Raw genomic sequence first — 15,451 nt, forward strand, 5'->3', positions numbered from 1 at the left:
TGTCAACTCCAGACTGCTTTTAACATTGTACAATGTAATTTGTGTAATTTCAAACTGATCTCGAAAGCAAAAACCAAACACTTGAACCTCCCTCCTGTCACCACTTTACAGGGTTCCCAGATTGAATCTGTGTCTCAGTTCAAATATCTTGTTATTATCATTGACAATTCTCTTTCTTTTAAACCGCACTAAGATTCATAACAAACCTCAAAACCCTGACGCACCACTGCACCTTATATGCTCGTGTTGGATGATCTTCCCTGACCTCCCGTAGACTGAAACACTGCCACATCCTTATTTATAAAGCTATACTTGGTGCTCTTCCTCCATACTTAAGGATCTACATTAGTCGGAAATGTAGTGGACCATATCGGCTTCGCTCCGAGGACTTGTTTCTTTTAACTGTCCCAAAAGTCCGTACAGAACTTGGGAAAAGGGCTTTTAGTTACGCTGCTCCAGCTGCCTGGAACCAGCTGCAGAATGAGCTGAAACTCAGAGAGCTGGTCTCTCTAACAGACTTAAAGCAACTCTTAAAGACATTGAAGCAGACCACTGTGTCTGTAAATGTTTTAATTAATGTTGTGATTGTTTTTTCTCTGTAACTGTGCTGCTGCCTATCTTGGCCAGGACTCTCTTGAAAAAGAGATGTTTAATCTCAATGAGACATATCCTGGTAAAATAAAGGTTATAAATAAATAAATTGTCACTCACAGTAATTGTAACCTCATATGGACAACTCTGTAGTAACACAACCATCTTGTTGGTGTTACGTGAGTGTTTTTTTACTATCTCTACCATCTATCCCAAGTGGATCAATGCAACATAAGCCCTGGCTGTGTTTCAATTCATCCCAAAGGATGAAGGACGGATGGGGCTGAGGTCAGGGCTCTGTGCGGGCCATTCAAGCACAATATAAAGAAATCAATTTCTGTGTGTGCATTTGTTGCAGCCATTGATTGGTTTCAGCTTCTCTCTCTCACCAGGCCTATGAGCACCCTCTGTTGATAGTCCTCCTCCTGGAAAAGTGGCACCAGCTTCTTATCTGAAAGAGACCAGGCAATAGTGGGAACTTGCACAAAAAAAGAGACGTTGGAAGAAACCTTTGATGCTCAAAAGACTGAACACTTAAGGTAGCCTCAGATGTGTCAGTAACATTATTAAACAGGCCATCAGTAGGAGGGGAAGAACCCCAAACTCTGACTTGTTTATGGCTTTAATAAAAAAATAAAAAAATAAAAAAAGGGGTCTGAAGCTAAGACATTAATGGATTCTTTTTCGCTTTTTAAAAATACACCCCAAAGCTTGGGGGCTGCAATTCTGCTGTGTCAGTGTTTTTATGTCAGCCACACAAAAAGTGGACCATGCTCCAGTTTGATCACTTAAGATGAATTATTTCACACTTGCATACACAAACACAGACCATCTTTTGATCATTTGAACACACATGCAAGAAGCTGGCTTTTTTGATGTTACAGTGTACAGTGTTACAGTGTCTGTTACAGATATAAATAGCACTCGCAGGGCACGGAGAGCCGAGAGGCAGCGCTGCCAAATTTGCTTCTTATTCCGAGCGAGCGAGCAGGTAGGGTGTCGGTGCTTTTTGCTCCAACGGACATTACTGTTAACATTTTATTGACCATGTGACCTCTCAGTTACAAGGTCTCATTAATCAAACGTGAAGCATTGTTGAATAATGAATAACTAGATTGTGAAAACAGTATCAAAATGGCTGTTGATAAATTCAACCATGTGCTGGTTCCATCTACTCAAATATATGACTTTGGGCTTTTGGACATTGTGATGGGCATTTCCAGCCATGCTAGTGGAATGGCTCTAGAGATTGCTGTCCCTGGATGTCTCTCTGTCTGTCTGTCAGTCCACCACTTTGCTCCTGAAATATCCCATCAACTACGGGATGGATTGCTATGACATGTGGTGCAGATATCTACAGTGCTCAGAAGGATGAGTCCTAATGACTTTGAGGATCCTCTGACGTTTTATCTAGTGCAACCAGGACGTGGCGTTTTTCACTAATCCAGTGAAATATCTCGCTGGAAATAAAGTAAACACCAGCTTCTGATTTGAAACAGCGAAGTTAAATTGATATACTGCAGGAGATGAGTGAGGCAGCTTCTTACATGAATGCTGTCATCTGTGTATAAGTGCCGCAGGACGAGATGTGTGTGTGTGTGTGTGTGTGTGTGTGTGTGTGTGTGTGCGTGTGTTTTACAAGTGAATCTGAGATCATCCACTTGAATTAACTGGGGTAAAGGGAAGGTCATGTGTCGTGGTTGACACAAAACATCTGCACTGGAGTCGGAAGAGAGAGGGAGAGAGGAGAAGGAGGTAATAAAATCCCCACTGTTGTGTAATTGTAGCATCCTCCAGCTCTTTATAATAAAATATCTTTCACTCTATTTTTCTTCCACTTCTCCCGTTCTTACTCCCTACCCTTTTTTTTTTCTCGACCTCCCTCCAAGATAGATTAGTGTGGTGGTTCTGTTTAGCTGAATTCTCCAGTGGGCATGAAGAATGCGACCTCAATGCGGCACAAACACTCAAATACACTCGCACACAGTTTGGAACTCCATTATAAGCCAAGGTTTTGTTATTTATGGCATTCACACTGCCTGTATTGTGTGTGTCTGTGTACCTTTTTGTGTGCGTTGCATCTATGGATTTATGTTTGCGAGTGTATGTGTGTGTGTTCAGTGTGCTCATGCTTCTTACCAAGACACCAGGTGTCCACCATTGATAGAACTCTACAAAAATAAGAAGAAAAGCTTTGTGTGAAAACAATCCCTCAAGCTAGCGTTATAATAAGAGTCTTACTTTTTTTTGCGCTGTAAGCTGAGGTAGTGTAAGGCTTCACTGCTGCAGTCTGCTGCACAAAACCAAATATCAAAACTATAAAAGCACAAAATGTGTAAGCAGGTGCTGGAGTTTGGCCCGGAGGAAGAGAAGCTAATTAAGGCTTTCGGTTTGATCCTTAGTACAAACAGGACCGTTATATTTAATTCAAGGCAGGTATTACATCAGTGGTGCACACACGTACGTGGCCATCACCACTTGATCTCAAACGGTTGGCTCTCGATATTTCATATTCAAAGAGTAACCTGGTAATATGCTCAAGAAAGGGTTTGCGTGCGTTTGGTAAAGCATGTGAGGAATGCAGCTAGCACGGTGTGCTATTAATGTTCGGGAGTTTGTGTACATGGGTAAGTGGTAAGATTTCAAAGAGAGCAAGAGCAGGAGAGCTAAAGTAATTAAGCTGTGACATTAACAAGGTGAGCAGACAGAGAAGAGACATTTCTGTCTGGTTTACTCCCGACTTTGGTTAGGGAAGCTGAACTTCTGTCATCCACAATCATGTTGCACATGTGTATTAATACTGCCCTGAGTAGTGTGTATAAAAGCAAATATATCCAGGCTGCCACAGGGCACAGGAATAATTCATTTTCTTCAGGTTCCAGATAGGAATCATTAAATATTTTCATTTTAATATTTTATTTTTATATTAGATTTTAGGGAAATCTGGGGGTGTCTAGAGTATAGAACAAAAAAAGTACTTTAAACTTGCTTCACATCTATATTGTATTAGACTACGTTTTATTCTTCACCTGATTGATTACATTTCAGAACTTATGTGAGCTGAGAAAGAACTTAATAATTGAAACACATTTTTGGGTGTGAATGCACTTCAGCATAGTTAAAGGGTAAGCCTGTCAGTTCTCTGTATTTTTATTATTGAAAGAAAAAGCCCATGAAAAATCAATCATGAATTGATTCTACTAAATATTGTTGTGAAGCCAAAGCTTAAAGGAATGTATTCCTCTGTACCAAAGAGCTTCACTGTTGTCAAATAAATGATAGAAAAAACACATCAATGAGCCACTGTTGTACTGTTGATCAATCCAACCAAATGTGTATTAATCCACAGCTGAAAATAGTCCCCCGAAAAATTTCCTCACAAGAAAAATGTGCTAAAAACTACAATGGCCAGCTGTTTTAGGAATTAATTTAGGTTTAAAATTAAAAGTGACCCGATTGTTTCATGTCGGTTACGCTACGTTACGTTCTAAAGGCCAAATAAACACAATGCACACGTCCACACAACCCTGCGGGAAGGTGTCGGATCTGAAATGAATGCAGCTGAACAAACGCTTCATCTTGTCGTGACATGTCTCGCTCTTCGCGTGTGTATGGTCAAACCGACACACCAATAACAGCACACAGAAGCCACATGGTGGTACTTGACGACTGGGAATGAGAACGGGCTGCCCAGCCTGCTTATTGGCTGAGGGTTACACACCCATGTGTGGCGCAAAGGCTCTTTGTTGATGCCTAGAAATGTCCCGAACACAGCAAATTAAGGGGGGGGGGGGGGGAAGGACAGACACCACCACACACTTTTAGTGGCTCATAAGTGATAATTGAGAGGGATTATTTATTTATGAGTCTATACATTGTTTTGTTTTTTAGGAAAATGCTGCATAGTATACCTTTAAAACCTCAGTAGGAACGGGTGGGTTTAGAGCTAAGTGCCTCAAAGGCTGAGGAAGTCGTAATACATTGAGAAGCGGAGTAAAGCATTGTTGGTTTCAGTCTTTTCATGGAGTTAACTGACTATAAGAAACATAGAACAACCCTAACCAAGTCCTTTAAGGATGGATACAGCTCAATGTATTTTTCACATTCAGCTTTTGTATTCTCTCTTGGGAAAATCAATGCAACTTGCAAGGATAACTGAACTTCAGTAGCAGTTCTAAAGCCGGTGTTTGTTTTTAAAGTGCACAAGTTAAGTACTTTTCCAAACCCAATTTTTTTAAAACGGTGTAGCGAACGTTTAAACGCAGTGCAGAGGTGCAGTCGTGCATTCCCTCTCTCCAATTTTAGGACTGTGTGTCTACAGTGATGTACTTTTCTTGACAAAACTCCAGTGGGAGGAAGACCTACTTCTTTGTGTTCTCCTCGATGTGATTTTTGTGGCTGGATGGGCTCTTCTCTGACCTCTGAAACAAGTAACACCGTCACGGGAGGGCTGAAAATATGCTCTCATTGTTCACAAGGTATGTTGACATACACAAAGTAAATCATAAAGTCATTCTCTGATTCTTTGCAACAACTGGCATGATCAAACAATAACCATCTATCAATTTAACTTCCAGTATGGACATTTTGAAATGTGTTCTTTCATATGCACGACTGGTTTTTGTTGGAGCACACACAAAAACACACACTCACCAGTTTATCCCAGTCGGCTTGTATGTCTGAGGTTCTGAATCTGGGGTTGGGAATAGCATCCAGATATTTTGTCTTCTCTGTGTTCCACTGCAGCTCTGACCAGAAACCCTGGAGACTTCTGGCCTGCAAACACACACACACACACACACACACACACACACACACACACACACACACACACACACACACACACACACACACACACATACACACACATACACACACAAACAACAACACCACAGTGACACAGCAAGGACATTGCTGCAAAGCAATTGAGGATAATTGCGTCTGAATTGCGCACCAGTAGACACAGTTTGTATAAAAATCACACTGTTTTACATAGAAATGTCTTTTTAAAATGTCGGCATGAAGTCAGCTGAAGTAATTTCCCAACATTGCGTCACACACGCACCTTCAGTGATGTGACAAACACACATGGTCTCTATTTAATCAGCAACCTAAATGCAAGTCTTATGAACTGGTGTCTTATGATATAGTGTGGGAGACAGAGTAGGAAGAAAAGTATACGCTACCACCATAAGTACAACAGTCGTACACATTGTTTAATAATAATTTAAAAGCAGTTTTAATGTAATAAATGTGATTAGATGTTGATGTTGTTACCTTGCCTTTGAATACAGGTTCAATATGCAGCTCAGTGGTACACAACACACCAGGGACCTCCAACAGACAAGCTGGTATCTCCTAGAACACACAGAGACAGACTAAAGTGTGTGTGTGTGTGTGTGTGTGTGTGTGTGTGTGTGTGTGTGTGTGTGTGTGTGTGTGTGTGTGTGTGTTAAAGCATAAAGTAGAAATGGAACTGTGTCCTCATTCCGCATTCATATCCACTCATATGCCGCCTGTTTATTTTTTATGCCTTTATGCATGGTGAATTGTATGTATAAGTGTGTGAGTGTGCGTATTTATGTATGTGTATGTGTGTGTGTGTGTGTGTGTGTGTGTGTGTGTGTGTGTGGTACCTTCTTGTCGAGCACAGAGGAGTAAGGCAGGACTTTATCCAGGCTGAGCGACTTCTCATAGCTTATTCTGTACAAAGACGCTGTTTGTGTGTGTGAGAGACAGAGAGAGTACAGTTGGAATTTTATTTTATATATCACAGATTTCTTGTTCCCCTCCAGACACTATATGTACAAAATATGTTTAAAAAAAAAACACTAGGATTTTATTATTTTGGTGGAAGCACATCTACACTTTCTCTCTCACTGAGAAATTCTGGATCTGTCCTTGAACAGTGCACCGCTCGCTGCTCGCGCCGTGTTGAGCAGTGCACGGAACTGGATTTTGCCCAGTGGCCACATTGCCCAAAAAGCATTTCCTCCATAGACCACCATTGTAAAAGAGACGTCTGTTGACAGGACACTTTGAAACTGCAAACCAGGTCAATTCTGACTCTTTCTGCTATGAATATTAGATCCATGGAGGTTTATTTTTGTAAAACTTTCCTCAAGCTGAGAAAAGTGATTTAAAAATCTGTAATGTCATGACAATGTGAAGTCTATGGGCCGAGCGGGAACTTGCAAGCGGGGCCAGTGGGGAGGACTGAAGGGGAACCATCCCTGTGTCCGGTTCTTATAATACATCTATCATCGCGAGGCGGTCACCAGAAATTGGTGTGAAAAACTCCTCTCTAGTGACAAACTTTACACGGATACCAGTCGGTGTAGTCAAGGCCAGACATTTTAGGGGACATAAACATAAAGGACAACACATCTTTGAGTGGAGAAGTTAAATTAACTTCAAAGCAGACAAGGCACTGAAACCAATGTCCTTCCCTATAGAGGGTTTTATGGAGTCGGCCACTGCATGATATCAGATTTAAGATCATCAATCATCTTCCTGTACCTCTTTATTCTGCTGGCATTGTGCTGTCCCTGCAGTGTTCTCTGTCTGGGAACACTTGAAGGGGCCCTCTGGCCTTTGCTTTCAAAAATGCCTAATTTGATAATGTGCAATAAGTTGCAGAATACTGTATATTTGAGGTTTTGAGAACATTTCTATTTTCAGAAATCAGGGAGTGTGTGTGCGTCTTACCATTTTTTTATTTGACATTATCCAAGCAAGGCATAAACCAGGCCTCTTGGGGGAAACACACAGAGCTAAAATATATTTTTGTGTGTGCGTTTCTTTTTCTGCGAGAGTGACAGTAACAGAGACAGTGTGGAGGATCTGTGGCTGCAAAAGCGCTCTCCTAATTTTAGCACGAGGATTAAGCCGTCAATACTGCTGATGCTATTCACACTGTAGTCTAATTGTTGAGAGTGAGGATGGTATTTTTATGGTTAGTGGTTTTACAGAATAAAATCTTATTTATTGATCAATTCTGAATCCTTGGCGTGCGCTCTCGTGTGGATTACTGCCTATCATATGAAAACAAATATTAAACCCCAGTGTGGAGTAGCTACAAAAGAACATATGTTATTATATGTGATAAATGTCCTGAAAGAGATATTACAGGATTTGTGTTATCATTCAGCATACATACAGGACATTCTATATTGTGTTTGTGAACAATATAACTGACTATATTATTCCATGACTGTCTAAAGAAGAGTGCTCTGTCGTCGTCGTCGTCGTCCCCCCCCCCCCCCTCAGGTCCTGCCACAATCACTATGATTAATTAGTGAGCACTGGTTACTCACGTTTTATTTATAATTGTCTTCATATACTGTGCAGTAACACCTGTATTAATATGAACTCTGTATCTCACACCCAGTAGTTACAGCAGCTCCAATAATATGCTAATGTATGCAGCAAAGGTGTTCCAACATCTAATGTGATCATCAATTCTCTAGGTGATGGCTGTTTTCGTAAATGTGAAATTAATATCATGTACTGTTCTATTTTCTTCAGAGAGACCTTGAAGGACATTCAAACGTGTTGCTGCTGTGTGTCTACTAGGACTTTCTGTGCACGCTGCAAGTCTCTAAGGTCTCGGATTCTGACTCTTTCAGGCCTGCGTTGGACGCCTGGCACAAGCTTGCGAGAGAAGAGATTTAAGAGCCAAACTGAGTTGATGTAAGCAGACTTGTACCCACGAGCAGAAGAAAAAGGCAAGAGAGCAGCGAGACTCTGAGAGGAAGAAGTGAAACTCAGTTGATTTGTGTCCCCCGTGCTTCAGCGGCCACTGACCTAGAATGAACTCCTGGATCTGATCAAAGGATTCGAAGGCATTCACGTTGTCACACAGCCATTCAATGATCTGGAGGAAGGGTGGAGACACACAGGGGACGGGTGTCAGTGTGGCTGGAGCTGCACAACATGGTCATCTTTCAATAACCGTAGTTTGTCTTCTGTCCTTCAACAGAGTAGTTTAACATTTGTGTCAGATGAGAGGATACCTCGCATATCTGTGTCAACATGAAGCTGCAGCTGATTAGCTTAGCTTAGTATTAAAACTGGAAGATGTAGGAAATGTGCGATATATCCAGATAATTATCAAAATATGCTTAAAACTCTTAAAATGGCACTAAACATATTGGACATCCTTTATAGTGAGGAGAAAAACAGTCAAACAATCTTGAATAAGGTCATTATTGTCATGTCTCATCGAGTTTGTTGAGTTTTTCATGTTGTCTTGTCACTTCCTGTTTTATTTTGTACCTACCTCTTGTTTCTCAAGCCCGATCCCTTTACTTCCTGTCCCTGTGTGGTTTCCCGCCATCGTCAGCGTCTGCCCCACCCCTGATTGTTTCCACCTGTTCCTACTCACCTCTCCTATAAACTGTCCTGTCTCCCCTTGTCTTGTGCCAGTTCGTCTTGTCATATCATGTGCACGTACCAAGTGTTCCAAGAAGTGTGTTTTTTCAGAGAAGTTTGTATATCCTCCTAGTGAGTGTTTTGAGTTGATATTCTGATTTATTAAAGTAAAGTATTGTTTTTTTACACTTTACATTTGTTTCTGGAGTTGTGCGTTTGAGTCCTAACAATTATAAATCATAAGGTTCCCCTGCATAAATAAAGAATAAATAAATAGAAAACAGCAACATTGTGTGAGTCTGTTCTTTCTTACATGATAATTCCTTCTTCTATTTTTATCAGGCTCTAGTTTCCACTTCTCTACCACGACAGCGAGCTCGACAGCTTTTTCAAGTCAGTCGTGACGATATTTACGATTGCTTTGATACAGAGTACTGAAATATCTCACCAAAGATGCATGTCAGTGTTAGCATGCTAACACACTAAGATGTTGAATAGGGTAAAACATCAGATAGTTAGTATTGTCATTGTGAGCATACTCAAGTTTAATCGCTAGCGTGGCTGTAGACTCACAAACTGTGGTTATCTTGTTTGGTTATAAAAACAGTTTTAGTCCCTGATAATAATGTTTGGGATGATTGGCACACTGATGTTTAAATTACATTACAGAAACATGAAAAATGAATGATGTCCTCAAAGATAGTCCCTGCGAATCTCACAGCCAGAGTGAAAACTCATTTTCCGCTGCCCATTTCTCTGCTGTTTGAACAAGAAATCTCTTTTCAAAAGTCAGTAGGAGTCCAGAAACATAAATACTGTATAACATGTGTGAGGAGGAAGATCGAGAAGCAAAATGTAGGAGTGGAATAACTTAGCCTTCTCTAAAAGTTACAAACAAGAGAGTCCATAAAGAATACATACGTTTATGTGAGGCTATTTCTCAGCGCTCTAATGAAGCTGGTGACTCATTCAACCTCTAAAGAAAGAATGTATTACATTATATCAGCAGCAGGATATTTTTTAATTTAGGTGTCCTACTAATAGAGTCTGAGTCATAGTACTGTGCCCAGGAAAATATCTGCCTCTTTGTTTGACTCTGTTTGATCTCTGCCCATGTGTTTTCTCTCCTTATGTTTTATTACAGCATCCTGTCTTCTCTTTCTTTCTGTGTCTTCTTCCCTGCACCTTCGCGCCTCCGACTCGAGGTTGACACCTACAGAATTCACACTGAAGTGCAGGAAAGCTGCCATTTCTACCTTTTTATTGCTGTTTATTGAACGCACCTTGCAGTTACATGTATATTTTATTAAAGGTGATTTCCCTCTTTTCTGCTTCTTTAACCTTCCCTTAAGTCTCTCCTTCAGATATTATTGAGCTTGTGTCTCATTAGACGTTGTTAACAACCAAAGTTGTTAATTATTTTATGTTCTACAAATAAATAATGGGATTTTGTTTTATAAAAATGCAATTCTGGTAAAAAACTGAATGGGTGTAGGTCCAGATGATGTCTTACGTCTTTTTTTGGGAGGGAAAAAAGGTTACCTGATGCTAAAAAACTCAGTAAATTTGCTTTAAATGTCAATAGTTTTGTCCTCCCAACTCCTTTCCTGCCTTCATTTGTACCTTCAGCTCCAGGTTTGGGTCGTTTCCCATGTAAACCAGCAGGCAGTGGAGGGCAGCCAGGCGCTGAGGGTCAGTCTTACTGCTGGGACACCTTGGACGCAGGTGACATGATACAGCAAATTTACTTTTATACAACATAAGCATATACAAACACAAAGGCAGAAGCACAGGCAGACAGCCAACAGTCAGATACTGCAGTGTGATGCATGTGCTGTTTAAAAGTTCCATTTATAAATGAAATGGAACAAAATGTTGTCCCAGAAAAATATCGAGCAAGGAGCCACTGATGCATCTTTATTGAGCAGGATGCTTGAATCCGATCTGCTGGCCACGATTCAAGCAAAAGCTGTTCTTACAACTAACTAAAAGACCCTGCTTTAGTATCCATATTATTGTAAAATGAGATCATAATTTACAAACAGGACAGCATGCTGAATCAAAACGCGTCAGGTAAATATTTACAGAGGTAAATAAATCAAGTGAGAAGTAGGTCATTTGCTCATAGCCTTCTATACAATTTGAACTTCTTTTTGCAACCAGTGCTGGTTTCACTTTTCAGACTCGGAGGTTGCCGCTCTCCGTCGCTCGCTAAGATATATTACTGTTACACCGGCGACCAGCATGCTGGGTACAACTCGTTCTCCGGTGCTCGCTACAGTACATTCAAGAACAGATGAAGAAAAATACCAAAGAGAGACATGTATGGGATATATTTATTAGTCATTTTTGTCAACGACCATTCTTCTGATTGCCTTCAATACGGCAGTATTGCTTAGGAACCAGGGAACCGCAGTGTCGTGTGTGAAGTTGTTTGGATGAGCGGTTTCCAAAAAGCTGCAAAAAGCACAAAAAGTATTGAATCATGCTCACCTGGAAGGAGTGTCTGATCGCAGTATCTGCAGCAGGAAGGCAGGTCTAAGCTCGGCAGTGTGGATCCTCCCGCTGGCCAGGTCCAACAGACTCCCACTGGACTCTTCTTCTGCATGCAACACTGTGACGTTAGCTGACTGACACTGCAGGCCCAAGTCCACGTCCAGACCTTAAGGTTGTTTAGACAGACAGAGAATAAGACAAGTTCCATGTTTGTTTTTAAAAACACCCTATCAGGAAAAAGTAGGAGCATGTGAGAAATCCTGAGAAAGGAGGTAAACAAACTGCACCACTATATCGCTCAAAAAGCCTTGTCTCACCTGAGAGAAAGAGGGAGTGACAGAGCATCTCCTGCTGCCTGGTGTTGATCAAATGGAGGAAATAGTCCTGCAGATACACCACAATGTGGTAACCTACATTCAAAAATAACACAGCATCACTACTATGTTATATTTGTATTCTGTATGCACAACATACACTGATTGGGTGGCATCAGGGCGCATGCACTCATTTGTAATTGCATGTCTGTGATGCTGTTTTGAATGCAAACCTTTCACATTTGAGATTCATAAGAATTCTGAGTTCTGTGTGTGTGTGTGACTGTTTTACATTTCTGTGTGTGCAATGACCTATAGGGATGAAGATCGGATGGCGCTGTGTGCCTTTCTGGTCGCCGCCCAGAGACACTCTGAACGTCTTGCTGCAGCCTGCAGGAAGTGAGCAAATCCAATTTTGTCACCATGTGCTCAAGATAAAAACAGCATACAGAGATATTATACATTCTTTAAAGACAGCATACCTGTGTGGACTAAAAGCACAGTGTAGATCAGTTCCTGTTTGTCTTTAAGATGTTGGCTGGAGCACACATACATGCTTCCTGTAAGCAAAGCGCAGGGACAGAGCAGTTACGAATCAAACAGTAGGTGACTTTAAAATGAGATCACGTACGTCCACGACGATACTAAACGAGAAATTAAATCAGTTGTGAAATGTTTTGATGGAGAATCAATTCACATATTAATGCCGAACATTTTTAAGGGTATATCAATCAGTAGGAGGACAGGAAAAGGGGGAGTTATTGAGATTTCGAATTTGATTCAGAAATAAAAGATTCATTCACCAGTTTAATGAATGAAAGTCATTCTGAAAATGACCCATTTCTTCTAAGGGGTTTGACTTCTAGTCTGAAAACATTGAGCGATTTTAATTTGAATAGTCTGATGCCAAAGTATTATTGCCGTCTTTCATGGTGTTCAATGTAACCTTACGTCACATATGATCCGTAATAAAACAATAAGCAACAAAGCATAGATCGGCTCAACTTGATTCTCATTGATCAGCACATTAATTTTTCTTCAAACAATCCTTTGATCATCGTATCATCTCTGAGATTGTGAATTACAAAATACCTTCAGGTCAGATTGTCTGACGGTGAGGGTCAAAAACACAATTCACTGATTTTGTGTATTAGTGTGTATATCATTAAACATGTTTGTTGCATCTAGAAATTGTACCAATAACTTACTTTCTTGTTTTCACAAAGAGAAAAGCAAAACACACACAAACACATAGAATTAGTCCCGCACTGTAACAAGAACGTTTATTTCCTTCTGTTGAGTGTGAGGGCGTACACATTCATGCCACGATTTTATGAGTATGAATGTGTTACCTATTCTGTTTGTGAACACTTTCATCCTAACGAGCTCCTGCTCCGGTCTCTCCACGTGGTAATGGTCAAAACCCAGATTTACAAAGCTGTTGGACACACATGAACAAAAGTCACAGTGAAAGATATAAATATATTAAATACAATCTTGTGGAAAGGAATGAGGAATATAGAATGAGAAGAAAAAAATATATATTATACTATACTAGTCTTACTTGACTGTGTGGAAAGGATTAGCAGGCAACTCAAACGGGAATTCCAACTGTGGGACAGTAGATTTCAAAATATATGATTAAACATACAGTAATGAGATTATGTGCAAAAATAAATGTATTCAATTATAAGACAGATTTACCACAGTTTCGCAGTTATGGTTGGGGTAAAACTGCACACATTGCATGAGGAACTTGTCCTGTGAAAGACACAGAGTTATTTAATGCACCTAGTGTAAAGAAAATGTATTTATTTATAAATGTTATTTAATGCAATGTCCTCACAAGTACACTTGTACGTGCCTGAGTGTGTGTTACATGATGTGTGAGATAGTAGACTCTTTGTGTGTGTCCGTCCCACTGGAGCCAGCAGAAGTCCTCCACTACTCTCTCCGCCGCTTTCGACAAACGCTCGGGATAAGCCATCACCTGGTTCACACAAACGCATTATTATTCAGCTTTGTGGACGCGCTGAATTCTTAATGCAGAGCTCTCCAGGAGGGCGCCAGACACGGTGGAGTTTATGTCTTGAGAAAGCGGTTGAAACAATATATTCTTTGCACTGGGTTATGTAAATATATTTACATATTATTTGCTATTTTACTAGATGTGTGTAGAATGTATACCTCTTAAACCCACCAGCCAGAAAAAATAAATAAATGCAATTTATAGTTGGCTACAGACACTTGGCTAAAATGAGCTATGTAGAGTCCCATGTACCATTCTGTAACCCTCCTGTCTTGTCAGCAGAACATGGTAGAGATCCACATCTGAAACGCACAGAAGGATATGCATAAACACAACTATATCCAATGTAATGCGTCTCCGTTATGAATGCTGTTTTTTCTTCTCCGAAAAGTAAAAAAAAACAGATTATGCCTGTCTGAATGTGATGATCTGTTTTGTTACAGATTAAGGAAATATAGCCTACACAGACGGACTCACATCCGTCCTCAGTCAGCAGCAGCAGGTGGCTCTCCAGTACTGATCTCCTGTCACTTTCTGAGTGGAGGAACTAGGGACAGCCACAAAAAAAAACGTGAGTCAGCATCTGGCAGTTTACAACAGCTACCAGATGGAGAAATCTATTCGCTGATTTTCAGATTTGAATGCAGGCCTTAAACATTCTTCTCATATATTTAAATTTGTGGCTGGCAATATAATGAACGACAAGCCGTAAGGACTAGCAGGGTTACAGCTACAGTGGCTTAATAACATAAACATAAATAATATGCCTCTGTTGATTAAAAAAGACTTAGATATAACTGAGAAAGAGAGAAATATAACATATGATAAAGTGAGTAAGATTGGGAATGGAGACTACAAGCCAGAGCACTTTCAGCAAAAGAATAAAAAGTCTATGGCACTTAAACACAGTCACTGCATCACAACTGCAGCTTGTGGCTGCAGTAAAACCTGCATGAAAGGAGCCAAAACAACACTCAATCTCTCTCTCTCTCTCTCACACACACACACACACACACACACACACACACACACACACACACACACACACACACACACACACACACACACACACACACACACACACACACACACACACACACACACACACACACACACACACTACCTGCACTTTGACCCTGCAGTCTACTGCCTTTAGGACTTTAGTGTTGTTGATGGGATGGATCTCAATCAGGAGAGTTAGACACTTGGATACTACAAAGGCAGACAGAACGTGAGAATAAAATAATTGAAGAATGTAACGAGAAAGATAAAAAATGCAATATGAACGTCTGATGTCATGGTCTGGAGATGAAAAAACAGAGAAAGTTGTTACTTGGTTTGAGGCGCTCCTCTCCTCTGGTGTTTTGTGCCAAGCTGACAGCTGAGAGGGAAAAAAAGCACAGGCTGTGTCATGTGACCTAATTTACATATATATTCCACAGAAGCTACACTAAATCAGCATTTATTTAGCTATGATTTGGCAGCATTACAGTTAATAATGTTTTTCGCCTTGTTCTTTTGAGTCCCCACGTTGCAAAATCGTGATACTTAACTGCTCTGTAGACGCTGATATTTGGACCCGAATTTGGTCGCTTACTTAATTTGGGGTCACAGTTTTGTCCCATTTGCTGCTAATTCATTAATCTGC

The 15,451-nt window shown here is 40.5% G+C and overlaps 1 protein-coding gene across 4 annotated transcripts in view; it reads right to left on the reverse strand.

Annotated features, from left to right (window-relative positions):
* The window catches only part of gsap (gamma-secretase activating protein), a 32,646-nt gene that overhangs the window by 12,842 nt on the left and 4,353 nt on the right, over window positions 1-15,451 (reverse strand). For 2 of the 4 annotated variants that reach the window (XR_003834539.1, XM_029461742.1), the window contains exons 6-26: window positions 15,137-15,184; window positions 14,927-15,015; window positions 14,281-14,350; window positions 14,056-14,105; window positions 13,639-13,764; window positions 13,479-13,535; window positions 13,339-13,385; window positions 13,127-13,212; window positions 12,983-12,985; window positions 12,257-12,334; window positions 12,087-12,164; window positions 11,778-11,870; window positions 11,458-11,626; window positions 10,588-10,678; window positions 8,398-8,467; window positions 6,228-6,307; window positions 5,869-5,949; window positions 5,245-5,367; window positions 4,957-5,012; window positions 2,731-2,762; window positions 981-1,042 (exon numbers count right to left, since the gene is read on the reverse strand). Coding sequence is in view for 3 of the 4 variants with exons in the window: in XM_029461742.1 (XP_029317602.1) it covers window positions 981-1,042; window positions 2,731-2,762; window positions 4,957-5,012; window positions 5,245-5,367; window positions 5,869-5,949; window positions 6,228-6,307; window positions 8,398-8,467; window positions 10,588-10,678; window positions 11,458-11,626; window positions 11,778-11,870; window positions 12,087-12,164; window positions 12,257-12,334; window positions 12,983-12,985; window positions 13,127-13,212; window positions 13,339-13,385; window positions 13,479-13,535; window positions 13,639-13,764; window positions 14,056-14,105; window positions 14,281-14,350; window positions 14,927-15,015; window positions 15,137-15,184 (1,589 nt within the window). In the remaining variant the exon portion in view is untranslated. Of the gene's footprint in view, window positions 1-980; window positions 1,043-2,730; window positions 2,763-4,956; window positions 5,042-5,244; window positions 5,368-5,868; window positions 5,950-6,227; window positions 6,308-8,397; window positions 8,468-10,587; window positions 10,679-11,457; window positions 11,627-11,777; window positions 11,871-12,086; window positions 12,165-12,256; window positions 12,335-12,982; window positions 12,986-13,126; window positions 13,213-13,338; window positions 13,386-13,478; window positions 13,536-13,638; window positions 13,765-14,055; window positions 14,106-14,280; window positions 14,351-14,926; window positions 15,016-15,136; window positions 15,185-15,451 lie in introns of all 4 variants that reach the window. The other 2 variants (XM_029461743.1, XM_029461744.1) reach the window with 2 other exon arrangements.

The sequence above is a fragment of the Cottoperca gobio genome, chromosome 23, assembly GCF_900634415.1.
Source record: "Cottoperca gobio chromosome 23, fCotGob3.1, whole genome shotgun sequence".
NCBI lineage: Eukaryota > Metazoa > Chordata > Actinopteri > Perciformes > Bovichtidae > Cottoperca > Cottoperca gobio.